A 27,644-nucleotide genomic window follows, 5' to 3' on the forward strand; every position below is an offset into this window, starting at 1 on the left:
CAATAACCCTACCAAGTAGGTGAGATGGGGCTGTTTCACAGAGGTGGAAACTGAGGCTCTCCCTAAAATTCAAAGTCCTTCCAGAAACTTCTTTTCTCATCATGAAGTAGTTTGAGGGGCAGTAGATTTGTTTTGATTTATTTAAAAATTTTAACCAGAATTTCACACGCGTGTCAATGAAGGAGTCAATATTCCTCCAGGCTGGTGAAGGCTGATGTCATTGCTTCTACCTGGTGGGTGAGAAGCGTGAGGTGGCCAGCAGGGCCGAGAGTCCCCCCTCCCCTGCTCTTGCTCCCTGGCTGCTGGCCGGGGCCGGCCTGTCAGGCACATGGCGGTTACCACACGCATGCAGGTGCTCCTGGGCTAACAGGGGCCAAGCCCAAGTCAGTTCTGTGCCTTCATCTACTGATTTCTGGCTTGAGTAAATCTGAGGGGCCTTTGGACATTCCTGGTTTCCTGATGAGAGATGTTTATGAGCCTTGACATTCTTCAGACGCTGGTCCCGCTGGGCCCTGCTGGCTGAGATGGCTATCGGTGTGTGACCGTGGGAGGCCACAGCCTACTTTTCTGCTCATGGGAAGGTTCCACCGAATCGCTCTTCTCTTCCCTTCTCCACTTCTACCACCTTGCTATTTTCTTTGGCACTCCAAGGGGACCATATTGTTTCTGGAAGCCAAGAGGGCCTCAAGGATTCGGAGAAGTGCCCGGGTGGGGGTGGATGCTGACACCAGGCAGGTGTTGCTGGCCTGGCTCCCTGTTCTCGGCTGCTCTGGGAGGCAGGCTCAGCCACAGAGCAGGCTTTGTGTGCAGCTTGGGCCCTGGCGGACAGCTGGGGGCCAGAGCCAAGAGTGGCTGGCTCCTCGTCAGCACAGCCTCCCACAGCCCAGAGCTGAGAGGAAGGTGGCTGTCCTCAGGGACATGAAGGAGGGCCACAGGGCCAACACCCAGGGGTGTTTTTGGTGGTGGTGTGAGGGAGGTGAGAAGGCCCTCCCTAACCACCCCTGCCACCCTGCGTTCCCTGTCACCCTGCGTTCCCTGTCACCCCACGTTCCCTGTCACCCTGCGTTCCCTGTCACCCCGCGTTCCCTGTCACAGCCCGTCCCCTCCTTCAGGTTGCTCCATGGCCCAGCCTTTCCACAGGTGCTTCTCGTCCCCTTCTGCCATCTCTAGCATAATCCCCACTCTTCCCCTCCCCTACAGCATCCTTCTCAGAAGTGCTCAGAGGACTCACAGCACCTCCCTCCCTAGACCTTGGACTCTGCCCACCCTGAATTGGGGGTGCAGAGAGCCCGACCCAGACCACAGCTGGTGTAACAGGATAACCAGTGATTATCACCTCCTGTTCCAGATGAGGAGACTGAGATTCTGTATCCCCCCTAAGGTCACGGTGTGGTCAGTAAGGGACCCTGGGCCCACGCCACCAAGGGTAGTGCCTACCTCAAAGACTGACTAAAATAAGATTTGGGTCAAGAAGGAGAAATATCTGTCTGTCTGTCTGTCTATTCTAGATTTGAAAAATCAGAAAGCGGATGGAGAGATGGTGATGCCAGTATTTCCAACCCCAGCGAATGACATAAAGAAGACCCTTCTGCTTCTTGGAAGAAAAGAATTCAGGGAAGGTAAAGGATGAATTTGTACATCCGCACATCTATCACCTTTAAGCAAATGTATTTTAAAATGCCTAGAGTTTTCCTTAATGAAACTATCACCCTAAAACATCAGCTAAACTTGGTGGGGAAACTGAGCTCTGCAGCCCTCCTGCTGCGTCTCCTGTTGAGGCTGGCCGGCATCCTGTGTCCAAAGGCCACAATTAAGTAGCAGGCTGTGCCAGCTCCTTTGAAGTCAGAAGTGGGTCAGAACACCTTGAGGGCCAGGTGCAAAGGGAGGGACAGTTGGGGAGCTAGAGGGAGTTTTGGCAATTGTGGGGGAACTCTCATGGTGGTAACATATCCTGGGAGGTATTTAAATTCTGAAGGACTTGAGCTCTTGGGGCTGGTGTTCTCCAGGGCTCACAGCATCGGCAGGTAACATCCATGCCTGAAGTGGCCCCCCGTGGGGACACTGGGAACTGGAAAGGGGACCGTTGCTATTCAACTCCCCTTGCAGCGTGACAGGGAGGGGGGGTTTTCCTCGGCTAGCTGAGGGACACCAGAACAAAGCCAGCCGAGGGCTCGGTGAGGGGGAGGCAGACAGTCTGCCTCAGAGGAGGCCTGAGCCAGGCAACTCCAGCCCATAATTAGCATGATTTATTGGCATAGGGAGTTGGGAAAGTGTTTTGCCCCAGGCGGCCCTAAAGAGCGGTGGTGGGTGAACTGGGCAGCGAGGAGGGGCAACATCAATTGTAGCTTTGTCACTGAAAGAAGGACTTTACAAGGTAAAACCCGCCCTGATAAACTGCTTCCAGATTTCCTTCTGATGCCAGGCTAGACCACTCCCAGAGCCCAGGCTAGCCCCATCCAATGGGCTGTCTTGGCTTCCCCATCCCAACCTTTGGAAAGACTCAGACCATGAGATGGGAAAAAGAAAGCCCAGGAGCAGTGTAGGAAACGGGATGCAGGAAAGAGGAGGAGAGCCAGCTGGGATCTGCCGAGGGCAATGGGCTTGTGGAGGTGAGTTAGGGAGGTGCAGAGAGGGCCAAGCCTGGGGGGTGTCGGGCCACGCTACCCAGAGGCTCAGGTGTGTAGAGGAGGAAGCAGAGGCAAGGGTCCCCTGGGATATGACTGCTGCCACAGGGCGCCCCAGACTTCCAGATGATTTTGTGTTTGATTATATGATTTTGATGTAGAAGTTCTGAGACTCTTAACCTTTGTATCTGCTCTCAAACATCTCTACCCAAGCACATGAATCTTGTTAAGAAAAGCCTGTGTGGGATCCAAATGCTTCTCTCCCTGATTTTCTGGCTCAGTGGTTTTACTTTTTTTTTTTTTTTAAAGTTCTTTCTTAAAATAAAATCTCACATTTGATTATGATAGCTAACATATTTATTGTGTGCTTCACCTATGCCCGTCATGCTAAGCCCTGTGTTTTCTCATGTTATACTCAACACATGCTATGAAGTCTTCTATGGTTACATGTCACAAACGAAGAAAGGAAGACTTCAGGTGACCTTCAGGGTAGAGCTAGGAGTGGGTCCTATAGGTGTGTTCTAACTCCTGCAGCCAAGCCTCGATACCTACTGTGCGGTACTGTCTTTAGAAGTCAAGTGGAGGAAACTGCTGGAGGCTGGGGGTGGAGAGGGTGGAGCATGAGTCCAGTTGTCATGGTCACCCAGCTCTCTTCTAGGGTGTGCCCCGAGGTACTGAGAACCCCTAGAAATGCTCCAGCCTGGAAACCTCTGCTACAGACAAAGTGAGATTCCAAAGCCCAGGAGGTCCCTGGTGTAGTCATAACCACCTTGGCAGTCAGGGGACAGGTATTGGGATGTGGAGGTCTAGGTTAGAGCTCTAGGAAGTCAGGACTAGGCTAGAATACTCAATGACTCATCACAGGACTGACTCCTGGATCTTGGAGAAAAAAAAATCTTTTAAAAATAGTGTATGTTGGGGCTGGGATTATGGCTCAGTGATAGAGCGCTCGCCTAGCATGTGTGAGACACTGGGTTTGATCCTCAGCACTATATATATATATATATATATATATATATATATATATATAAAGATATTGTGTCCACCTAAAGCTAAAAAAAATAAAAATAAAAAATAGTGTATGCATGTGAAATGCACGTGTCCCCTCAACTTGAATACATTTTCACTATTGATAATTCTTTATTTTGAAAAAGCCAAATTCAAGGTCAGGGTGAGTTATGCAATTCTAGGGAATCTTGCAATTTGTGATTGTGCCCCTTTCAGCCTGTGATGCAGCTGCATGAAAGTCCCCTTCAAAGAGCGGGTTGGAATCCTTTGTGGGTAGCACATCGGGGCACAGTTTCAGCTGTATCTGCTGAAGCCATTTGGGGTGTTTTCCTCCCCGTCCTCTCCTAGACATCATTGATCTAGGGGGAACATCATTTCTCTCTGGCTTTCCCTCCCTTTGGTTTCAATGTACCTACTCTGTCAAAAATTCCAAATTTGGAAGGTTGTGATGGAGACCGGTGTGGCTTTTGTCCAATGTGAAGGGTGAGGAGAGGTGAGAGACGGCTGGCTGTCCTTGCACCTACCTGGGGGCTAAGAAATGTTCCTCCTACGGCAAGCACTCACCAAGTGCCGTCACCTTGCTAAACACAGGAAATCTCATTCCCTCCTCCCAAGGCTAGGAGGCAATAATTCTTTCAGCAAAGGAAAATATATCTCAAAAAACTTGTTGCAAGACATGGGGCTGGTGAACAGCAGTGCCAGGACTTGAAGCCAGACTTGCACAGGAAGCTGCCATTAGGACCACACCAACGCAAGCTCTGATTCAAGACAGAGGTCCCTGTGAGGCAGGCGAGGACCTCGAAGAGATGCCTCAGAGCCAGACAGCACTGAAAGTTTGCAGAGGTGCCCAGGGGCAAATGTGCTGTCCTTGATGCTTCCCTGGTAGAAAGAGCTTTTGTGGAAACTTGGACCAGTGTATCACCTCTCTGGGTGACAATGTCTTTGTCAGAAGAGGACAAGAATGTACCTCCGGGTATTCTTTCCACCACGGGGACCCCGAGGAGAGCCAGAGACCGTGAGGCTCACCTGGCGCTGGGCAGCTCAGAGAGGTGTTCACTCAGACTGAGCTGTCATGCCCAGCTTTGACCTTTAGGAGGTCAGCTTCTGAAATACAGAGGGCCCAGTGACTTGTCAAAAGCCATGAGTGGCAGCAGGGAATGTTAGAACCCAGGCCACTCCTGAAGGATATTTTGTTGACGGTGGCCTTACACCTTTGTGGAAATTTCTATTCTCTTAAGAGTGGGGGGAAGAGAAGGCTATGATTGTGATATTGCCAGATGCAGGATTCAGAGAAGCTTCTGGAAGGAATCCTAGCCATGACCTGGCCTTACCTTCTATTACACTCATGGAAATGCAAAGGCCGCCATGGGGAAGGCTGTGTCTGAGAATCCAAGACTCGGACAGATTTAAGCCACACTGGCAATTTCATGGGTGACTTACTCCTTTTTTATTCTTCATGTAAAAAAAAAAATGGGGCCAAATATACATAACAGGAAACTTACCATTTTAACCCTTTTTAAGTGTACAGGTTGGTGACATCAAATAAGTTCCCATTGATGCACAACCATCAGCACCATCCGGCTCTAGAACTTTCTCATCATCCCAAACTGGAATGAAGGCCCCGTTTTGTAAAAACACTATGTGTGCTGGCCACGTGCCAGACCACAGCCCAAACGCTCCACAAATATTAACTCATTTCAGGCTCATCACCACCCTACCAGGTAGGCTCTTGTGATCCCCATGGTGCTGGTGGGAGGTTTGGGGCATGAGAGGGTAGAGAGTAAGTGTCAAAGGCAGACTTCACGTTGAGAGCACCCGGCTCTCGATGACCACGGAACGTGAAGCCCAGAGCCTGGGCATGGTGCCTGCAGGTCATTGAGGCTGTTCCCCCGGCTGCCACCCCAGCTGCCACCCAGGAGAACAGGCAGGGAGGGAGGTCCTGCAATGGCAGGTCTGGGTGACATGAGGGCTGGCCTTATGCCTAGGTGGGACACGTGGGGGAATGGGGACCTGACAGCTGTCACTTTCCCCTTTAGATTTAACCTCTTAGCCCAATTTCAGGGGAAGGAGGTTGAGTACATTTCTCACTGTGTTTCTGGGAAACCATGTACTTCTTAGGCTTGAAGAAGAACTGTGTTATGTGTCTGAATGATTCAAGTCCAAATGCAACGATCTAGACCTTTCTGAAGATGGCGAGAGATTTTGTGAGTGTGTGTGTGAGTGTGTGCACGGGGTGGGTGTGGGTATAGGGCTGCATGGTGTGGGTGAGTTCCTAATTGTGTGTGTGCAGCCCTGGCCTGTGGTCCCAGAGGTGGGGGCTTCCCTGTGGTGGTGGACACTGTGTTGCAGACTTGGAGGCTTGGCCCCTTCTGGGCACTGCCTCTGGACACCAGGTTGGACTCCAGCAGGCCGGCGTTTGCAGGGTTAAGCCTCACTGAGGACTGACACTTGGTGAGGGCTTGCATCACTGCCTGGGGTGTGCACCTGCCAGGCCAGCATTCAGCCAGAGTTGCTGTGATGTGCAGTCACCCAAGCACTCAGGGACAGAGGCCCTCAGAGAGTTTCTGGGGCAAAGCTCAGTTGGCCTCCCTCTGGCATGAGATTTGCGCAAGTTCTCATGCTTTCTTCTCAGGTGGAGAAAAATGGGCTGAGAGAGAGAGGAGGAAGGGTGAGGAGGAAGGCCAGGGAACAGCAGAGGGACACAAATTTACTGAGCACCTGATATTCCACACAGGACTTGGGAGAGTTTCGGGTGAGGATTCTAGTGTTTCCTTTCTGCAAGAGGCTGCCTGTCCTTCCACTTGGGCCTCCCCACCCCAGCCTCCATCCCAAACACTGGCATTTCGAGGCCCCAACACAGCATTGTAGTCTGCCCAAGGCCAGCACCCCCTTCTGGAGCCCCTCTCAGCTGCCTCAAACGGTCCCCTCCAGGTGTACGTACCTGTCTGATGCTCAAAGGCAGGATAATACTCTTCATTGCTGAACAGATCGGTCCACGACATCAGGGTGTCGCAGAAGGACGTGTTGGGCAGGAAGGTGCTGTGTGTCACCGAGTCCAACATCACCCTGCAATGGCAGAGAGGCAGTGAGGAGGTGCGGGGGTGGGCTCTGGAAGCCACACCAGGTGGGAGCTCCCAGCAGGGCAACCTTTGGTTTTTGAAAATGACACTGGCCAGGCACCCCTCTAACTGCTGGTCACAGTGGTGCTGCTTAATCCTCTCCACATCCTGTTTATCCCCATTTTGTAGATGAGAAAACTGAGGGAGAGGGGTGGAGACAATCGCCCAAGAAACAGAACTAGAAAGTGGCATAGCTGGGACTTGGGGATGGAGGCTCTCCCTGTGCCATCCTGCCTCTTAGTGACCTTGGCTGACACTCTGAACTCTGACATATGCTGGCTAACAATATGCTTCTGAGTATAGTGCAAGAATTGCTATGTAGGATCATATCCAAAATTCTGAAATCCTTAAGCTTGACAACTGAAAGTGTGTGTGAGTGTGTGTGAGTGTGTGGGTGTGTGTGTGGGGGGGCACGAGCACATGTGTATTTGGTACACTTATTCTCCAGCAAAACGCCACTGAATTGGTGATACATATTTTTATGTGTGTTTGTATAAACACACATGTGCATATATATAACAGTGTATAAAACTATTTGTCATATGATCCTAGAACTAGTAACAGTTTTATTTATTCCATGTAGTGACTAGGATTCACTGCAGAGTTATGAATGTGTTGGAGGCGTCTGAGTCCCTGAAGGTAATCTGTATTCTGGGGTGTGTGCACTGCATTACCTAAGACCTGAAGGCTTCTGAATTCTGCAGCACATCTGACCCCCAGGTCTTAGAGAAGAGCATGTGTCACTGTCACAAACACCGCACTTTGGGCTCCATGCACTTTGGGCACATTAGCATTTTAGCTTCATGACTCCTGGCCTCCTCAGAATAACTACTCTGAGCTAGGTCCTGGAAGTGGGGTGTGCGAGCTGAGGGGTGGAAGTGCTGAGATTCCGGGCAGCAAGGGCAGAATCAGCCAACTGGCAGGCATTGGAGTCTGTGGGGGCAGCTCAGGCTTGACTCTTTAAAAGCTCGTGATCCTTATGGCTGAGTTGTCCCTATGCACAGATGGTGGGGGAAGCTCCAGGGAAAGGCGTTCTGTGGAGGCTGGGGAGAGGGTGGAGGAGAACGGTCCAGCGGCTCCATTTATAAACGCTCTTGCTCAGGCCAACCCCAACTCTACTGCTTCCCATATTCCCATTACCACCTCTGTGTTGCATCCCATAGTCCCTCAGTTTGGGGAAAAAATGCATGCTTGGCAGATTTAAAAAGAAAATGTGTTGGGCTGGGGATGTGGCTCAAGTGGTAACGCACTCGCCTGGCATGCACGGGGCGTTAGGTTCGATCCTCAGCACCACATAAAAATAAAATAAAGATGTTGTGTCCACCGAAAAACTGAAAAATAAATATTAAAAACTTTCTCTCTCTCTAAAAAAAAATGTGTTCACTCAACTTCTCTGATTCTTGAAATAATGTTAATGCGACTGTCCCTTTCCATGTTTACATAGGGCACAGCAGCTCGGGATCACTGCACTGGTCAACATCAGGGAAAAGACTAGATTCCAAGTCCTTGGATAAGGAAAGATGGAATTCTAAGACAGTTAGGTTTTATCCATCATCTAATCCAATGTCTTCAGTCCACACTTTAGGCATCTGCTACTATGATAATTTCACTCCATCTATATACTTCTAAGCACCATTATTTACTTAAAATATTTAAAAAATCCACTCCCTTTTTGTTTTAACATAAATGTTTACTTACTATAAATGGAAAGTTAGTGTTCTTTCAAAGTACATAAAATAATACACAAGCATTTAAATAGGAATTGCTCATTCATGTACCTCCTAGGTCAGAGGTTAGCAAACTATAGCTAGCAGGACAAATCCAACCTCCCACTTACTTTTGTGTGTCCTACAGCCAAAAATGATTTTGTATTTTAAAATATGTACCTATATTATCATAATATCATTAATTTTGTTGACTGGCCCACAAATCCTAAAACCTTTGCTATTTGGATCTTTGAGAATGAGTCTGCCAACCTCTGGCCAGAATCATCTTGTTGGTGGTATGAGTACCAACACTGGAAAATAGTACATTTGTCTAATCTTTCCTCTCACCTGCCACTTTTCAGGGAAGGAGGTTGAAGCCCCATGGAATGTGTATAACTTTCTCAAGATCATACAGCAAGAGAGGGGAGAGTTAAGAAGGTGGGAGGCCCTGTGTTTTTGGACTCTTGACATATCTGCCTCCTTGCTAAAAACAGTTTCATAGCAATACTAAGAAGGGCTGGGATTGTGTGACTCTGCCACCAAATCCTTGGGGATGTTCACAAATCTACCACCATCATCACCATCGTCGCCACCTGCATCATACAAAGACCTGCATTCTGCACATAAACGAAGAACCGAGCTTGGATACCCTTTCTGGGCCAGTACCCACGAGTCCCCAGACCCCAGTAGGAAGACTTCTCTTCTACGCCTTCTTCTACAGAGTCATGGGCCTGGAAGGTTACCATGACCATGGATCTCCCTGGGGAGCCTATCAAACACAAGTCAAGGCTGCCAGGGTTTTGAACTTCGATGTTCCCACGGATTGGCCCATTTTATATCCTCAGTGAAGGTGGAGTGTGAGTGGGTGTTGGAGGGCAGGGTGAAGAAGGATGAGAGGGAAGGGACCCTGGAATCCAAAGTCATTTCTGCTTTTTGGACTAGACTTCAGAAAAGTTCTTCTAAGTGAAGGTTAAGGATGAAAACATGCCCCTTCACTCTTGGGCCAGAAGGCTCAGAAAACTGCAGAGAAAGATGGCAGCCCTCTGGCATGACCTTCATTGAGTTTGGAGCAAGGAGAGGAGGATCCCAAAGGCAAGAGAACAGAACACAGTCCCCAGGCCCTCAATGTCCACAGGGTGTCCTCCAAATACAGAATTTGACCACAACTTCAAGTGAGATCTTTCCAGTCAATGCCTGACAAGTAGCTTTCAAATGTTATTTGGTATTTTCTTTCTTTCTTTCTTTCTTTCTTTTTTTGAAAAAGTCATTAGGTAAGTTGAATTTAATCATAGAAAAATTAGGGAATTTTTGGATCAATAGGGTATTTACCTCCTTTAAGGATTTTCCCCTTTCTAGTCCAGCCCACTGGACTTGATATGTAATCTCTCCAGCGCTGTGCACATGCCATATCTGATTCCCTAGGGTAATTCCTTCTATGGCAAATTATACCCATTAAGTTTTCTTAAAGGGCTCTCTCAAGTGCACAACATGCTATTTTCCTTCCATAATTATTTCTTGCATTTCGGAAGAAAATGTCTTTTATGACTGCAGCTAAGTACCCCCCACCCCTCTCTTCTTTCTTTTTTGCTGTTGCAGTAGAAGGAGGTGCTATTGAGTCTCAGTTCAGCACAAAAGACCTCGGCTTCTTAACCAGCATGTACCAGGTGGGCAAGCTTAGCGATAATGCCTGCTTTGTTCAGCACCTCCTCTCTGTAGGCCCTCTAAGGTTCTTGCAGTAATTGGACATTTTGGCTCTTATAGACTTTCTAATGGCAGTGGAGTGGGTTGGGTGAGAAGGAGCAGGTGTGGGGCCCCTTTCTCAGTGAGGACATCTGAGGCCCAGTGATATGCAAGCCCAGGCCTGAGGTTAGACTAGCCATTCTCCAGGAGTGATGGTGAGAAAAGGCTAGTGGATGGAGTGAAAAGAAGGTCAGGAAACACTAGGTTATGTAGACCTCATGACCCCATGGAACAAGAAGGGAAGGTCTAGAAAATTCTTTGACCCGTAGGTCTAGCAACGCTTTGCTTTCTGAGGCTGCTTGTCATCCTGGACTGAGCCTTGAACTTGGACTCATGATTCTGCCCCTTGCACTTTTCCAAACCTTAGTTCTTCACTTACTAGTGAAGGGGGACACTGATGGGTGGACTTCCAGTTGACCCCATGTTTGTGATAGTCTGTAGCCTCCACCTGACTGAGCCAACACATCCAAACTTGGGGTGTATACACACCCTCCCACCTGCATCTGGATGTGGATTGATTATATTTGGATACTGTGGTTGGACTTTACTCACCAAATGGGGGTAAAGTCTGACTAGTACAACCACAGATTAGATTCATAGCTCTGAAAAAGCCCTCTGATGACTTCTTCCCCCTTCTCTCTATTTTCTTCTGAAATGCAAGAAATAATTAGGGAAGGAATAGAGAAGCCCTTTACCTTCTGCCCCAGTCTGGGAATCTCAGGACCCTTGGAGTCTTTCTCTGGGGTAGCAGGGTGCTCCGCCTGCTCTGGACCCTCACGTACTGCCCACAAACAGACACACTGTGGTGGGAATCAGTTTCCCCCAGTATTAGTTACTGTTCTAGCTGCCGGATCAGTAGAAAAGGACTAAACACAATTAACACAAGGTGGAAGAATCAGGCATGAGAAAGACTGGCTTCAGGTACCTTTGGGAGTGAGACAGCGATGGTATGCAAGCTGAGGTCCCCTGATGCCTCTGGTGGCTTCCTAGCCCGTCTCGGAGCCAGTTTACACACCGACGGCCCGCACAGAGGGTCCACCCAGTCAGGACAGGCCTGTGTGCTTCTCACCCCCTCGCGGACCAGAGGCAGCAATAACAGGTGCAGGGCCCATAGCCTCAGCACCCAGGCACCTCTGCTCAGCCTTCCAGAGAGAGGCGAAGGAGAAAACCACCCAGCCTTGGCCAGTTTACCAGAGGAGGAAAATTCCTTCCTGACCCTGGCGGGGATCATCAACTTTGCTCCGGGCATGTGACCAAAAATCTACCCAATTAAGCACCTACACATTGGCTGTTTATGTATCAAAACATCGCCGGATAGAACAAGGCCATGCAGGTGCAAACCGCAGACCAAAGGAGGCTGAGAGGTCCTTCCCCAATCCGACCATCTGGGCAGTGTGGCTGGGAAGAAAAATATTTTCTTCCTCCCAAACCCCTGGGACACCTGAGTGTCCACTGGGTCCTGAGCCTTGTGGGGGAGGCGGAGTCAACTTCCCACTCTTCAGACCTCCTTCAGAAGGGGGGAAATTGAGTGGGATATTTCAACAGTTGCTGTGAAAGGATTGTGGGTTGGGCACAGGAGTGTTTGCTCTGGGAGAAACCACAGCCACCCTGAGAGCCGAGCTGGCGGCTTATCAAGTGATTCCTCATTTTTCTTCAACTTGCTTAGGGAGTTTGGTTGTTCGTTTTTAGCTGTTTTTTGGAAGGTGCAGCGTAGACCCATAGAAGGTATGCCATATCGTTTGCTGTGGGGCTTCAGCGCAAAGTCCACCTGTTTTGCATTGGCGGGGGTGGGGGGGGGATTTAATTCTACCTCGGCCACTCCCAAGGCAGGAGACACGGATCCCATTTCCTACTACTCCATCTGCTCAAATTCTTGGTTTGTTTTTTCATCCGCTGTGCTATATCAACATTCAGGACCATCCCTGAGCTCCTGTTCCCTCACCCTTAAAATAGGATTTTTCACATGAAATCCTCAGACTGTCCTAAGGATTTAATAAAATGAGTTAATATATTATGCTCACTCGAAGACTGGCATAATATCTACACCCATTCCTGTCCCAGCGGGAAAAATCAACCACTGTCAACATACCGAAAAATTGCTACTCTAGCAATGTCAGAGAGAAGAAGACAACGGCACAGGAAACTCCTGTCAAATACACCTTGACTCATGAAGAAAGACTCTCACAGAGGACACGAAGACCACAAAACCCAGCTTTCACTCGGATGAGCAAATAACCCATTTTCCTGGATCTTTAGACCAAACCACAAAGCTGTCTTCCTAAATCACTGAGCCTTTGGGGACTTCAGTTCTCTCAACTGTGAAATGAAGAAGTCCTACCTAATGATCTGCGACACCCTTCCTTTCCAGTTCATGAAATTCTCAGCAGGTTCATGCAGATGGATGCGGGTCCCCAGCTTGTGTCAGGAGGGAGCATGCGCTACCAGTTGCTGCCAGCAGGGGGAGAAACACAGGAAACCCACATACCCCAGGGAATACAGTGGAAAAAAACCTTCCCCTCCCCTTTCTGGAAATATACGACTCTAAGCGGGTGTGAGAGGGTGAAGTGGGATTCCTTTAAACTCTTTTGTACAGAAAAATTCCTGAAAAATGCCCCAGACTGTCACAAGGCAGTCCTCTGTGTCTGAGTGGGGGCGGGGGGAGAGTGGGGGGCAGGCCAATGGGGATCTGAGGAGCCCAGTGCAGGTATGGGGTGGGGGGCTCAGCCTGAAGCTGAAATTTTGTCTGTGTACAGACAGCTTTAGGAAGGGTGGAGGGTGGAGCCCCTGTCAGCATTCACTCTCAGTTCCCCTTATTTCTATCAAGTGATCCAGGGGAACAGGGGCTGGAGAGAGGGGGTGGGTGGCCCCATAGCCTGGGGAGGGAAAAATGTCCCTCTCAGGCAGGCAGTGGCCTCTGAGTCAAACAGCTCCCTGGAGGCACTGTGACCGCCTAGTCACAGTGGGCTGGCGCTGGAACTGGAGACTGAGAAACAGACCCGGGTCCTGGGCATAGCCTCTGAGCCCTGATGCCCCTTAAGGTTCATCCAAGAGAGTAAAGAAAAGTGCTTACGTGAGGACAGCGGTTGTAGGTCCAGAGACAAGCGAAGGCAGGCGCTCCCGGCACCAGCAGACGGTGGAAAAAAGGCACCTGTAGCCTTGTGATATAAGTGACACCTACAGACAGGTTCGTTTGGTTTTTCAGGTTTATGCACAGCCCCTTTGATGACGGTGACATACAGTGTGACATGCTCCTTGGAGGGGGGGGGATGGTGCTCACATGCAGAAAGTTTACCTTTATCCTGCTTTGTACCCAGCTCACTCACCCCCTGGTCCAGGGGATTCGGTAAACAAGCAGAGAATTCTTGCCTCTGGGAGATTCGTAAGATCCAGCGTGTGCTGGGGAATTCTTGGGGCAAAGCTGGAGGGGGAAACTCAGAAATCCAGCCCTAGTGCTTGTCTGTGTCACCTCTCCCCTGGGGCTGGCCGAATCCTATGCCTTAATATGTCATATCATTTGCCCTTTTTCCTGTGTGATAGGAAGGAAGGGTGGGGCAGTGTGGGGTAGTGGTTAAGGATGCCGGTTCTGCAGTGAGATGCTTTGGAGGGACCCAGAATTTGAATCCATTTTCTAGCTGTGTCACTCAGAATAAGTTAATGAGCCTGTCTGAGCGACATCAGCCAATGCAAGGAATGACCTCTGTTCTTGGGCTGCTGGGAGGGCCATCTAAGGTAACGTCCTTAGCTGCTATGCTCCCAACACTTCCTTCACCCGGCACATTGATCTGAGTCCCCCCTTCTCCACCATTTCTTCCAACCTGCCCCTTTTGGCCAGGTGAAGGGCACAGGTGGCTTGAGAGACCTTCGCTGGGCTTTTCTACTGTGAGCACCAGTGCGATTATCAACCACGTGAATTTATTCAACGTGTCCACATCTGGACACACGGAGCCACCACGTGGCTCCTCGCCCCTGCCCTGTTCCCCAAGAGGACAGTCATGTGTCCTCAGCAGGTGGGCCAAGGGCCCTGACCTGGCTGCTGGCTTTCTTGGGTGTCTCTCTGAAAACTTACGGCATTTTTAGCCTTCCCTGGGGAACAGAAACTCAACCTAATTTAGATGGTGAAACAGCCCCAGGTCAGCTGCAGGGCGAGGTTTACAACCTCTGCCTTCCATGCGGGCTCCTGGGGATCTGAGCGGCCAAGACATTGTGTCCAAACTGCAGGCTCCAAGCTTTAAAGGGAAAGCGAGGGACTGGTTTGTTAGGTTTTCTTGGGAACACTGGGCATGGGCACAAACATGCAAACTCACACCGGAGCTGGAGCAAACAAAAGGCAGTTCATTCAAGGATTTAGGTGTCATCATGGAAAAGTTGTTAAAGAAAGATAAGGGGACAACCTGGGCTGCTGCTTGGCTCTGTGACCTCGGGCAAGTCAGGCAGCTTCTCTGGGCTTCATTCTCTCCGGTGCTAAAGGGAGGAAGGGGAATTAGGATAGTGATTTTCAAACTGAGTCCTGAGGAACCCTAGGGGTTCCCCAGAGCCCTCATAAGGGGTGAGAGGAAGGGTGTGGAGTGGCATTGGATTCTGAATGCCACCCCCCACCACCACCCTTGTGACTCAGTAAGAGCATCTCAGCTTTTCTATAAATCTTCTGGGTAAGATTTCACTTGAACAAAAGAATCTGCACTTAAAAGGACTTTGCAAAGAATAACTGGATTAGATGGTCTTGGGATTCCTGTAAGCTCTAAAGCCCTGAGACTTCTCTTCCTGCTTGGTCTCTAGGGCCCTCTCTCAGTCCTACCTGCTGAGCACTGTCCCATCTTCTCCATGTGGCTATGTGTTCATTTTTCACAGTGGAAATGTTATCGGGGGAAAACATATTAGTGTGATATTATTTTTAGAAAAGAGCCTTTTGGAGAAATTACATTTTTATTACACTCTCCGGGCTCGATTATTCGCTAGGAAGCAGTTCTCTGGCAGAGGACGTGTCTGATGGTGACTGACCATATCAAGAGTCCTGAATGCACAACGCAGCATCTCTGGGTGACTCTGTGAAATCACAGGCTTCTGACCAGTGGATAAAAGGGATGATTAAGATAAAGCCAAAATAAAAGAGGAATTGAACTCTAATTAAAGTTTAAGCATCACATGTAATCTAAATTTGATTGGAATGGAGATCTTGGGTGATCTCAAATACCACGCTTCTAACAACTGCGTGACGAATGTCGGATGCAGAAAAGAGATGGGGCTTGGAGAGGAGGAGGAGGAGGAGGAGGAGGAGGAGGGTGAAGGCCTGCAGAGGCCGGAATGGGGCATTCAGATTCCCCAGCCTGTTCTGGTGTCACCATGTAGTAATAACAGGGAACATTCCTGGGGCTTAATCTCATAACAGAGTAATTAAACAAGCCGACTCTGGAGGGAGACTCCCCGGGTTTGAATCCCTGCTCAGCCATTGCTGGCGGGGTACACCTGGGAAGCAGATGGAGCATTTCAGAATTCCAGTTGCCTCATCTGCAAAGTGGGGAACCCATCAGCTGTCGGCTGGTTGTGTAACTGAACGATTTAAAACACGGGGAGTGCCGAGAGCCCTGAGTGTGGCTTATCTATGTTTTGTCTTGTGACATTCCTAACATTAAATTTTCATGGATCTTCAACAAGGTTGGAACACCTCCATTTTACAGATGAGGAAACTGAGGCACAGAGAGGTTAAGTAACTTGTTCATGGTCACATCGCGAATAAGTGGTAGAGCAAGTATTTTATTCTAGACTGCCTGCTTCCAGAGCCCATCCTCTTCACTGCAGGGCCTACCAGTTTCTGGGTGCTCCTGGGCTAGTTCTTTGGTGGTGGTGGGGGATCACGTAGATATGGAGTGTCTACCAAGCCAAATATTGTGCTGGCTGGCTCATCTGTCTTATCTTGCTCATTTTTACTGAAATGCTGGAGAATAGCTATCATTTCCTTTTTAAGAGGAGGAAACAGAAGTAACGTGCTTGTTGAGGGCCACCCAGCTGGTTGGTGACCAGCCCTGGGTCAACCTCAAGCCTGCCCAAGTGTTAAAACCAGACTGTGGAAACTGGAGCTCGAGTTGGCTTCTCTGCTTCTGCACTGGCCTTGGCACTTGCCTCTCTGTTCCCCTCCCTCTCCATTGGCCTGAGGTCCCGTGTCTCACGGTCATTGCCAGCACAGACTGTCTCTTACTTGGGGTGGAAATCCTGGGACCTCATGGGATCTTGTGCCTGTACGGTTCTTGGAACAAAGAAGACACTGGGTACAGACTCACATCAAGGAATCCTGTGTTCAAGGGACGCTGGCTGTGGGACAGGGTGGGGTTCCATTGAATGTCCCACCCACTTCTCTGCTGGATGCAAGGGGCTCCATGTCTCTGCCACTTCTAGAACCTTCCCTCCACGCCAGTGTTTCCTCTTCCCCCAAACCTGCCACATTTACCTCCCCTGCAAGAGGCAGCCCAAAACCAAAGTGAAGCAAAAGAAAGGTTTAAGTAAACCGTGGCAGATGCTGTTTGGTTCCATCTCCTGATGTCGTTTTAGAAAGGAACCTACTGGAACAGTTGTATATTTTCTATGCTCTGTTGGCTCAAATACTTAAGAACAAAGTTTTCTGTCCCTGGATGTGTGGTCAGCAAACTCTTGGCACCTGCTGCCTGCAAAACATTAGCCGAGCCCCCCCACCCCCACGTCTTGGGTCTCAGTTTCCTTATCAGGACCTTGTCTGTGATCACTCCTGGTGCACAGTGGACTTTAGTAATGGCAGCTGTGATAACGGGCCATGGAGAGAGATGCCGAAGTTGATTGAGATCCCGACCTTTGAGATTACTGTACCAAAGAGGATGACGTTGCTTTGCCACAGGGAATAATCCTACCAGCTGCCGTTTGCTAGCCTTCCCTGGGTGCCAGGAACTGTCCCGGCAGGCTGTGTGTATTAAGTCATTTAATTCTTACAGCCTTCCTACGAGGTAAGTATCATTATCACCACCTGAAATTTGTTGATGAGGAAACGGGTACCGAGAGTTCAAGGAACTCGCCCAATGTCACACAGCTGGGGCTGGATTTGAGCTGAGGTAGGCCATTATGCTATCATTTGGTACTTCTGGGGGAGGCAGAATATAGGCTGAAGACCTACCAATGTTTTGGGGTACCCCAGATGGCTGGCAGGGCCCTTGAGAGCAAGGACAAGAGTTGTAGACCTTTTGTGCCCTGAAATACCAGGCATGGACCTGAAGACAAATAGATGCTTCAGGAATTCTGGGTTGTACACACTCAGATTTCTTTCTTTCTTTCTTTTTGGGTATCCTCTTGTGTCTAACTCACTCTTTAGTTCTCCACCCTGTCCATCCTCCTGACCAGGAGCCCCAATTCAGTTGAGAGCAACAGTGAGGTGGCTCCCTAATTAGGAACCCTTCCTTGGCTATGAACCTTCTGGAAGCATAGAAGGCATCTATATGGATCTCCAGCAGAGGATGCATCACGGAGGTCAAACTCTGGCAAAGACAATGGTTGGCAGAAACTTAAGGATAATGAAAACTACTAATGAAAAATAGCAGAAGCTGATTTTGTTAAGATCCATCATGGAAAAAGAGTGATTTTCTAAAGTTTAATTCTGATGTTTGGGAAAGAGTTGGCACAGCTGCCTGGCTCGATTCCCTCTCCCCCTTTCTTTCAGTATGGGAAGTCAACCTGTTGAGGATTTTCAGGGTTTGGATCGGAAATACGAATCTGGTTACGAGAGAGCATGGATCTGAGAGGGAAGGGGAGGTGACCCTTCTCAGGGGAGGGCTGTTGAGGCAGCCTTTTCCTTTGTCTGACTTCCTGTAGAACCCCAGTGCCTCAGCAGGCACGAGCTTGCATTCTGAGATTTTTGGGGGCGACCATTTGAGAAACGGTGGCCCTGACTTCTAGAGCCACTCCATGCTCTAGAGGGTGAGTTGGGACCAGTGGTGCCACCATTGAAATCCCTATAGCAAGTGAGCCTGGCCCTGCAGACATGACTAAGGAGCTCAGTTCATCTGGAGCCTCACTAATGAAGGTTAACAACAGATAATCCGACATTCATTTTTTTGCCAGGGGGTGGGTACCGGGATTGAACTTGGGCACTAGGCCCCTGAGCCACATCCCCAGCCCTATTTTGTATTTTATTTAGAGACAGAGTCTCACTGAGTTGCTTAGTGCCTCGCCATTGCTGAGGCTGGCTTTGAACTCAAGATCCTCCTGCCTCAGCTTCCTGAGCTGCTGGGATTACAGGCATGTGCCATGATTCCCAGCCTCAACCATTCATTAAAGCCTGGATCTTCCCACAGGCAGGCTATCCCTGAACTAGCAGGGTGAACTTGACTTTCTGAACCCGTTTGCTCACCTGCCGAGTGGGAATGAGCACTCAGGTAGCCTGACAGTGTGTGTGTGTGACCATGCTGGTTTTCCTATCCCCAGACCAAACTCCTCTCTCCTGTCAGTCACCATACAAAGGCATGGGGGTGGAAGGGCCTGGGGACAGAGGGTGGCAGGTGAGGAGGGATGGTGGGGAATTTACAATTGGATCCATGTGGATCTATCCTCATTGATTAACCAAACGTTATCTCTAAGATTCTGTGGATGATATTTTCTACCATGTTTATTTACTTAAATAATAATCTTAGGGAGGGAACACACTGTTAAATGTACAGATGGATTAGGAAATTTATCTTTTTTTTTTTTTTAATTCTAGGTTTTGAACCCAGGGGCACTCAACCACTGAGCCACATTCCCAGCAACCCTACCCCCCACCTTTTTTTTTTTTTTTTTTTTTGTATTTTTAGTTAGAGACAGAGCTCACTGAGTTGCTCAGGTCCTCGATAAGTTGCTGAGGCTGGCTTTGAACTCGTGATCTTCCTGCCTCTGCCTCCCAAGCCTCTGGGATTACAGGTGTGTGCCATAGCATCCGGCTTAGGAAGCTTATCTTGATTACAGAAGTATATATCAAATATTTGAATTTGGTAAATATAGTCATAAAAACCCAATAAATGCAACAAGGTAGCATTATATTTATAAATAAGAACAATATAAAAAAGAGTAAAACCTAGATATGGCCTTTGAGGAACAGATACCTTAACACAGAACTCAAGAGGAAATATTTAATAATTTCAAGGGTTAGGAACTTTTAGGACTTTGGGGGAGAAGAGGCTAATAAGGTCTGGGGCAATCTGAAAAAAAAAAAAAAACTTCTTGTGGGATTTGGTATTTGAGCTGAGTGAGGAAGGGTTGGGATAACCTACTAAAAACGGATGCTTATTATGGGCCAGGCTCAACAACAGCAGCAGTAGGGGCTATCATTATCCCCATTTTACAGACGAGGAAACTGAGGCTCAAAGGGCTTCAGTAATTTGCTCAGGGTTATCCACCTAAGCAGATGTACCAGATTCAATTCTGGGATCACCTGACTCAAAGTCCAGGCTACTGACCACTCACTGTGCTGTGTGGTGCCTGGGGTGACCAGAGTGGAGGCTCTTTCCACGGAAGGAGCCTGGAGGTGCAGGGGAGGAGGGGAGGAGTGTGGCTACCCAGATGCCTACTCAGCAAGGGTCGGCCTAGCCTCACCTGTCCCCCCTGTCAGCCCCGGCCTTATGAACAAGTGGCTGTGCCCTTATGAACAAGCGGCCTCTAGCGCATGGACGGGACTTCATCGTTGAGGAAACCTCGGATTTTGACTCTGCAGGGGCAACCTTGTGTAGGGCAATAAATGGGGACTCAACCACAAACTTTAGGTCTGTTCTTACTCTTGCCTCACTTTCTTTCTTTCCTGAGAGTCATACTGATGTTTCTTATGAGGTTCTTGCTTGGTTTTCTTCTTCCATCAGCTCTGAACTAATAGTTTTTTTTTTTTTTTAATCATGGCTTTGCAATATTTTGCCATCTTCCACAGTTTCATTTGCCATGAAAAGTTCGAGAGAGTAGCCGGGTGCCGTGGCGCATGCCTGTAATCCCAATGGCTCTGGAGGTTGAGGCAGGAGGATCCTGAGTTCAAAGTCAGCCTCAGAGGCCCTAAGCAACTTAGTGAGAACTGTCTCTAAAATTAAAGAAAATACAAAATGGTGGGGCTATGGCTCAGCGTTTAAATGCCCCCGGGTCCAATTTCCAGTACCAAAACCAATACCACCACCACTACCACCATCACAACAAGTTCAAAGGAATAAATTACACTCTGAAATTTCCTAAGGTTGGCTCTGATCAGAAACTCATTTGGAGAACCAGTCTCTGTGGAAAACAGAATCGTGTATGAAGGTAGGCCTTCTTTTTTTTTTTAATGAAATTTGTATAAGTGTTTTTGGTTTATTACTTTAATACAAAGTTTGCCATTATCTCTCATGAGGAATCCAGTGGTTCCTGGTAGGTCTGAGGGGACAGCCCTCAGGATGGGAAGTTTCCCAGTCTCACCACCAACATGGACTCACTTCTATCTTGACCTTGAAGACCAAGGGAGGCTCCTCTTAGGAACTGACTACCCCCAAGATACGCGCCCAGGGTCCACAGCCTTGGTGTTATCATTGAGCCCAGGGAGTTCAAGTGAAGACAGGTGTCTTCAAAGTCCTAACTTCACTCTCACCCACATCCCTTTTCATAAAACTACGTTTTAATTCCTTCTCCGTGTGCGAAGGCAGATGGGCGGGTCAACGCTTCCCTTGGAGTTGACAGCTGACCCTGTGGCTCCCCTTGGAACAACGTAATTAAACAGGTTACCATGGTGTTGCTAAGAGTAAAAACCAGATGAAAAGACCACTAAGGAACAGCCAGTGTTAGGAAGAACTAATAAGACTTTAAGTCGGATAGATGTGGGTTCGGATTTCAGATCTCAATTTTTAGCCAAATCACTTATCTTTCTGAGCCTCAGTGTCCTCTTCTGAAAATAAATGATCCCTCCATAAAGTTTTGCTGACTGTTAAGTGAGATAATATAACAGAAGAACTACTTAGCCCAGTGCTCTGGCACCTATTAAACACTCAGTAAATTATTATATCATCATCATCATACAATTATTATTAACCCCATCTAAGTCTCAGTTTCCTAATCAGCAAAATGAGAACAAGGTTAGCTGCTCCCTAGATCAACCAAAACAATATGAGTGTATACATCTGGCACATAATTAGGTACTCATATATCCATTTGTTTATTTTTAGTTTCTTATCTGGAACTCATCAAAAAAAAAATGATGAACCTAGGAGTAAGGAGGTCACTATATCTGGCCAATTGTCCTTAAGTAGCTTAAATGGAACAAGGTTTTCATACAACATTCATTCCTTCACCCCAACTCCCCCCCTGGACTTCAATGTGCCCTTTTGGGAGCAAAGAAGGTCCAGGAATCCAAGGGGTCACCACAGACCTGCCAACAGAACTGCCTCTTGGTCGTAACCAATCCAGACGGCACCACCTACATCTCTCTGCACAGGCCCTGGGGGTGGGGCTTTGGTGGAGTCACCTTTCTGAAGTCCCCACGGGAGAATGTGGGCCACCTGCCTCGACGGGAAAGAAAACAGCCACTTGGGCTTTCTGGCTTTCATGTCCACCCAGGTTACAGCTGTCACTTCAAGCAAAGTTCAAGATAGAGGGCAGGATTTGCACCAGGGCCTCTGAGGGGAGATAGTGGTGTTGGGGGCACAATTCTGGGCAAATGTTCCAGGCCACATGAACGGTGAGTTGCATGAGCCAGCAGACATGGGGCATTCGCCGAGAAGGCACCTAATGCTTCAAGTAGGTTGCAGGGGAAGGGCAGGGTGACCAGACCGGCTCTGTGCCTGTTCCATAGGCAGCTGCCTAGCCTTCAGCCTCACTTTAGGGGCCCCAGCCTTGGAGTGTCACCCAACACCTACCTCACCTCTGATGCTTCATAGAGTCGAAGTCAGACCTGCAGACTTCCACAGAGAGCTCCAGCATCTGAATCCCACAAAGTTCATTTCTCCTACTCAGGGGTGAGTGGAGTGGACTTTGGGGTCAGTCCAAACAATATGGAGGGGGAGCCCTGCCTGTTCAGGACCCCTCAGAACTGACAAAGTGACTTACGGTGATGGACACCTAAGGCAAGCCAAGTTGGATCTGAAGACAAGATTTGAAACTGTGGCCGAGCATGACCAAAGAGAAGACCTGCAGGTGGAATTTGCAAACAGGGAGCTCTGTGGTCCCCCACCTAAGTCTGAATATGGGAAAGCCCTTTTCTGGGGGGTGGGAGAAAAGGTCTAGTGGAGATCCAAGGTCTAGTGGAGAAACAAGAACTTGGGTAAACACACACACACACACACACACACACACACACACACACCATTCTGCTACCACACTCAGTCCTGCCTCTCTTGCACAGAGTTCACTTAGCATGTAGACGTTACTCCCAGCCACATGTGTGTCATTCTGTCCTTGGACCCCGTCCCCCTTCCATCACATAGACCACACAGCAGATTCCTCCCTCTTCCTCCCCCATGCACACATTCTACACACAATCATCAGATAAACACAGTCCCCTTAGGAAGCTGATTAATAAAACTATTTTATCTATAATTACACTTGACTGATAATAATGTCCTGAGAGCCTGCTGGTTAGATTGTAACATCCAGATTAGGACTGAACTCCCTTTGAACTCTGGCCACACTCCTGGTCTCTCCAGCTCAGAGATTGCAAGCGGCTCTAGGTGGATTCACCCCATGGAACCAAGAGGGTAAGTGGAATTCCAGCTCTCCTGGCTCCTCTTTTCTCTCCCGGGGTTGTACAGGTGATATCTCTTAAAATAACATGGCCCCAACCAGGAGGAAGGCCCCCATCCAAGTCCAACCTCCAGCCCTTCATCCGGGACCTCCGTGGGTCTACTTTCAAACCAGGCTCACTCTCAGACTCCATGGAGAAAACGGCTCTGAGTTCCTCTCTTGAAGATGGGACACTCAAAAATAGACAGTTTCATTCCTGGGTCCCGGGCTTTTGGGGACAGACTCCAGTGAGCCATAATTAACTCTTTCAAGTCTTCACAGTGCTCGGTGAATAGTAAAATATCTGCTTCTTTATGATGTCAGGCTGTATGGAGGCCATGAGGAGGCCTTTTGGGCTAATTACATGTTGGAACGAGGTTAACGATGTGCCAGAGATTCTTTGCGTGACTCCTCTGACATTGACGAGTCACTTGGTAACATGCTAGGGCTAAAGACTGTTTTTAAACAAGGCAGGGACTGGAAACTGAGCCATGCAGACCTCTACCATCTTCTCTACCTAGTCTCTCTCTGGTCCTCCCAGGTTCCAGGAATTAAGAGATCTCGATTTTAACACTGCCATTCAAGGTTGGGGGTCTAGAGGTTTCCAGCCACATTCCCATGGATCTCAGCCCCGTCGCATGCATTTTCCAGCAGCTGAATTTAGCCAAGGGAGAAAATGAAAACTCACTCCCCCAGCGATGCTTTGGGGCCAAGCAGAAGGCATGTCTGTGCAGATAAGCAAGGTGGCACTGGATCAGTGAAATGCCCAACGCATGGGAATGAGTTCTGAGGCCAGCCAACATCACGTCCCCATCTTGCAGATGAGCACACCAGTCTCAAAGTCACACAAAGAGGCCCAACGGCTCCTCCTCGTCCATCCTCCTACCCTGGCCTAGGCCACTAACACCACATGCAGAGCTGTCTCCAAGGGAGTCCAGCCCAAGCTCAGACACCAGGTGCAGCTTGGCAGACGCCCCGCCACCCCTTATTTGGTTGAGATTGGGTAACCATGAAGCTCACAGTCAACCTGGAGGAGAAGCAGCCCAGAAGACCATGGTGCTCTGAGGAGGTTTGTTCTGCCCCTTCAGAGTGGTCACGGGGCTGGTTAGCACTGAGTCAAACACAGCTCTGTCCACTGGACACCCGCGTCCCTTCCGCCCCCAGGGCACCATGCACCCTCGGACACCCACCTCAGCTCATTTGTCCCACCAGGCTGGGCTGGACTCAGGTCCTCCAATGTTGTCATCACCGTGGCCTGCGACGGCCCTGGCTGCATGGGCCCCTCCTCCTCAGCGAGGACACCGCATGGCTGCCTCCAGGCAGGTGACACCTCCTCTGGGTGTCCCGGCCCTGAGCAGCCTCCCAGGTGCAGCAGGGTCCTGGAATGGCAGCTGGCGTCTGGCTCTTCCACCTCCACAATGCCCAGGTGTCAGCAGAGGGTGAGGCGAGGCGCTTGCTTGGACGGGAGCGTCATGAGAGAGAATGAGATGGGGAGCCAGAAGGACGCCGGGCTCTGGCTGCACGTTGCCCGGGCCTGAGGTCTCCAGGGAGGCGAGGCTCGGCGTCCAGAGGAGCCAGGGAGAAATGTGTCAGACTGAGCTTGTCAGCACCTCAGCACCCTGCCAAATAGTAATTATCAAAGCCTCGTGCCACCCAGGAGAGGGAGGGCAATATTTTTATCCCCATTTTATAGAAGGGTAAGTGGAGGCCCAGGAAGTCAGACAACCACTTTAGTCAGTCAGTCAGAGGCTAAACTTGGCCCCGAGGGGAGCTGACTCAGAGGTTACCACTGGAGCTTGGGTGAAGCCAGGCCTTTGGGGACAGCCATAGGCAGCTCTGCCGGATGGCAGCTGGGGGGTTCAGACACTTGTGGGAACCCCCTGCCCTCCTTGGGGCTGAGCAGGAGGCTCTGCGGTGGCTTCCTTATCTCTGCCAGCTCAGTCTCCTTCCCGCCCTTATCTACCTCTGCTTTCCATTCTGGCCCATTTGGCATTTGTCCAGTCCCCTCCCCCACTGCCCAGGGGGCAGCGCCTGAGACACTGCGGGACCCAGACTTTCCTTAGGCAGCCGGGTTAGGAAGAATTCCCTGCGTGGCCATTCACAAAGTGTATGAGCTTAGGAAAAGCTCTGAGGAGCCTTTCACCCAAGAAACCTGTTTGATTTTGCTAAACCCAGCATTTCCTCTACTTCTTTGGTAAGTTTTTTTTTCTAGTAACTCTCACTAGCAGACCACTCACCTAGGGCTCTACTCGATGCATGTTGGGAAATTCTGACTGAGCTGGTCACCTCCCCAGGACAAGGGACTGCTCCTCTTTTGCCAGTGTGTTCCCTGTTCTGCCCACTGGTGGTAGGCTTGGTGTGTGGGGTGAAACTGAGTGGCACCTTCATTTCCCTGGTTTTCAGCATGAAGTTCAAAGTTACCTGGAACGCTTGTTCCCCAAAGCCCTTGCATGAAGCCAGTCACCAACCATGTCATGGAGACTGTCTCCCTCATGTTTGTCCCTCTTTCCTTACAATCAGGACCAGATTATCTACCACTTACCCAGAGAGGCCTTTCCTGACCACCCTCTCTAAAATAGCACCTCAGTGAGGCCATGCTACTCGACCCTAGGGGGCGCCATTGCCATAGACCACAAAGCCACTGGTGCTTTCGGGACTTGTGCACCGTGTTCGTCTCCACGACTCTCATTCCCCTTCTCTTTAGTTTTCTTTGCAGTACTTTCCACTCTTGGGCATTGTGTTTATATTTACTGGCCACCGATCATCTTCAAGATGTCAACTAATTCTTACGCAGGCTGTTCCCTGCACAAGAGGGCTGGGGCAGACAGGGCCTGTGTCTTTTTGCTTCATTCCTGAATCCACACCTGGATTGCAAATCCCTGCCCACAGTGAGGGAGTGGAGGCAGAAATCCACCCCAAGCGCCACCTGCCCGGCTGAGTGTGCTGGAAGGACCAGCATCATCTCACAAAAACACCTTTACTTAATGCTCACAAGGGAGACAGCTACTTGTCCCAATAGGAACCTGTGGGCCATGTCACCTTTGTACAAAGGTGTCTTGTGGGCTGGCCTCACAGTCTCTTCTGTAATAGGTAAGAGGCATGAATTGGCTGGCCATTTGTTATCCAAACTAAGATAGTTTTGAAAACAAATATGGTGCATACATTGAGTGGCCAGTTATTGTCCAGACCAAGACAATTTTGAGAGTAAATACGGTACTTTCTAATAGGTATGTGGGGGAAACCAGAACATGAGGGATGGGCTCGTTGGAGATGTCTCTCTATCCCTTTTGTCCAGGACAGTGCCTGTCCCATCCTCTTTATGACGTGATGATGGAGGACTGACTCCTGCGACATCCTCCAAGCTGGGCTCTGCATTTCACGGCTCTTACCTCTGCTCATCCCCCCTCCCGGGTTGATCCTCTAATCTAACATGGTGTCTGCATGCGCCTCTCCTCCAGCGTCTTTCCAACTTCCACCTGCTATAGCTCCATTTCCCAGAGTGTCTTCAGGGAGGCACTAAATCCAGAGTAATTGTGAAGAAGGCATAAGAGAGGAAGAGGAAGAGAAAAAATAAAGAATGAAAAGAACCCTGCGAGGGAATCCTCGGGGACACTTGGAAAGCCACAAGGACGTGATAAAGATCCATGGAGAAGACATGTGCTCCACTTTGTTTAACTCGGTGTTCCCCAACCACACTTGCTCGTAGCTTGGCCGTTTTGCCCTCGTACATCTGGTGGGGTTGGGCGGGAAATACTTGGAAAAGATTTCCAGTAGGCCACGTGCCTGGGTTTGACATCCAAGACGGCAAATGACTGTGCCTGCGTCTTTCTCCATACTCAGGTCCTGCAAGATCTCCAGCAGGCACCTGGGTCCGTCCACCCCTTCCAAGATATTTTCTGAACAGTCCCTGTCCTGGAGCCCCATGAAGAACAAAGCAGACAGGTTCCTAATTTAGTAGGATTCCCAGTCTAGGTTTTGGTCATGTTTTAGCTGGACTCATCAGGAAAGGCCTCTCCGAGGGGATACCATTCCTGAATGACTTTGGGAGTAACTCTATTCGTTGACTTCTGGTTCCTGAAGGTATCTCACCCATTCCTGAGTGTCCCTGAGCTTTAGACCACACTGTCTTTAAAGTCGATTTTTTTTTTCTGTCTTGTTGTTGGTTCTTTTTAGTTATACGTAACATTAGGATTCATTTTGACATAATTACGAAAGCACGGAATATACTTTGTTCTAACTCAGTTCCCAGTGCTTCCTCTTTCCCCCTCCCCTCCCCTGATTCCTTTCCTCTACTGATTTTTCTGCCATTTACTTATAGTTTTTTTTTTTTTAAATTAGTGTCTTATGGAGGTACAGATGGTGAGACCCACTATGGTGTAGTCATATAAGTACATAGGAAAGTTAGATCAGGTTCATTCCACTGTCTTTCCCTATCCCATCTCTCCTCCCTTCCCTTCTTTCTCTTTTATCTACTCCACTGATCTTTCATCTTTTTTTTTATCCCCCACTTATTTTGGATTAGCTTCTATATATCAGAGAAAACATTTGACCTTTGACTTTTGGGGACTGGCTTATTTCACTTAGCAGGACAGTTTCCAGTTCCATCCATCTACTGGGCAAATGCCATAAAGTTATTCTTCTTTATGGCTGAGTAATACTCCATTGTGTGTGTGTATATATATATACACACACCACATTTCCTGTATCCATTCATCTGCTGGAGGGCACCTAGTATT

The 27,644-nt window shown here is 49.1% G+C and overlaps 1 protein-coding gene across 4 annotated transcripts in view; it reads right to left on the reverse strand.

Annotated features, from left to right (window-relative positions):
- The window catches only part of ELF5 (E74 like ETS transcription factor 5), a gene marked incomplete at both ends in the record, with an annotated part of 36,157 nt that extends 11,973 nt beyond the window's left edge, over positions 1-24,184 (reverse strand). For 2 of the 4 annotated variants that reach the window (XM_081280592.1, XM_081280594.1), the window contains one exon: positions 6,574-6,694. In XM_081280592.1, coding sequence (XP_081136718.1) covers positions 6,574-6,694 — 121 coding nt within the window. Of the gene's footprint in view, positions 1-6,573; positions 6,699-11,122; positions 11,180-24,098 lie in introns of those variants that run through there. The other 2 variants (XM_081280591.1, XM_081280593.1) reach the window with 2 other exon arrangements.
- Positions 24,185-27,644: the final 3,460 nt, after the last annotated feature.

This window comes from Spermophilus citellus (genome assembly GCF_964194105.1).
Source record: "Spermophilus citellus genome assembly, chromosome: 2".
Classification (NCBI taxonomy): domain Eukaryota; kingdom Metazoa; phylum Chordata; class Mammalia; order Rodentia; family Sciuridae; genus Spermophilus; species Spermophilus citellus.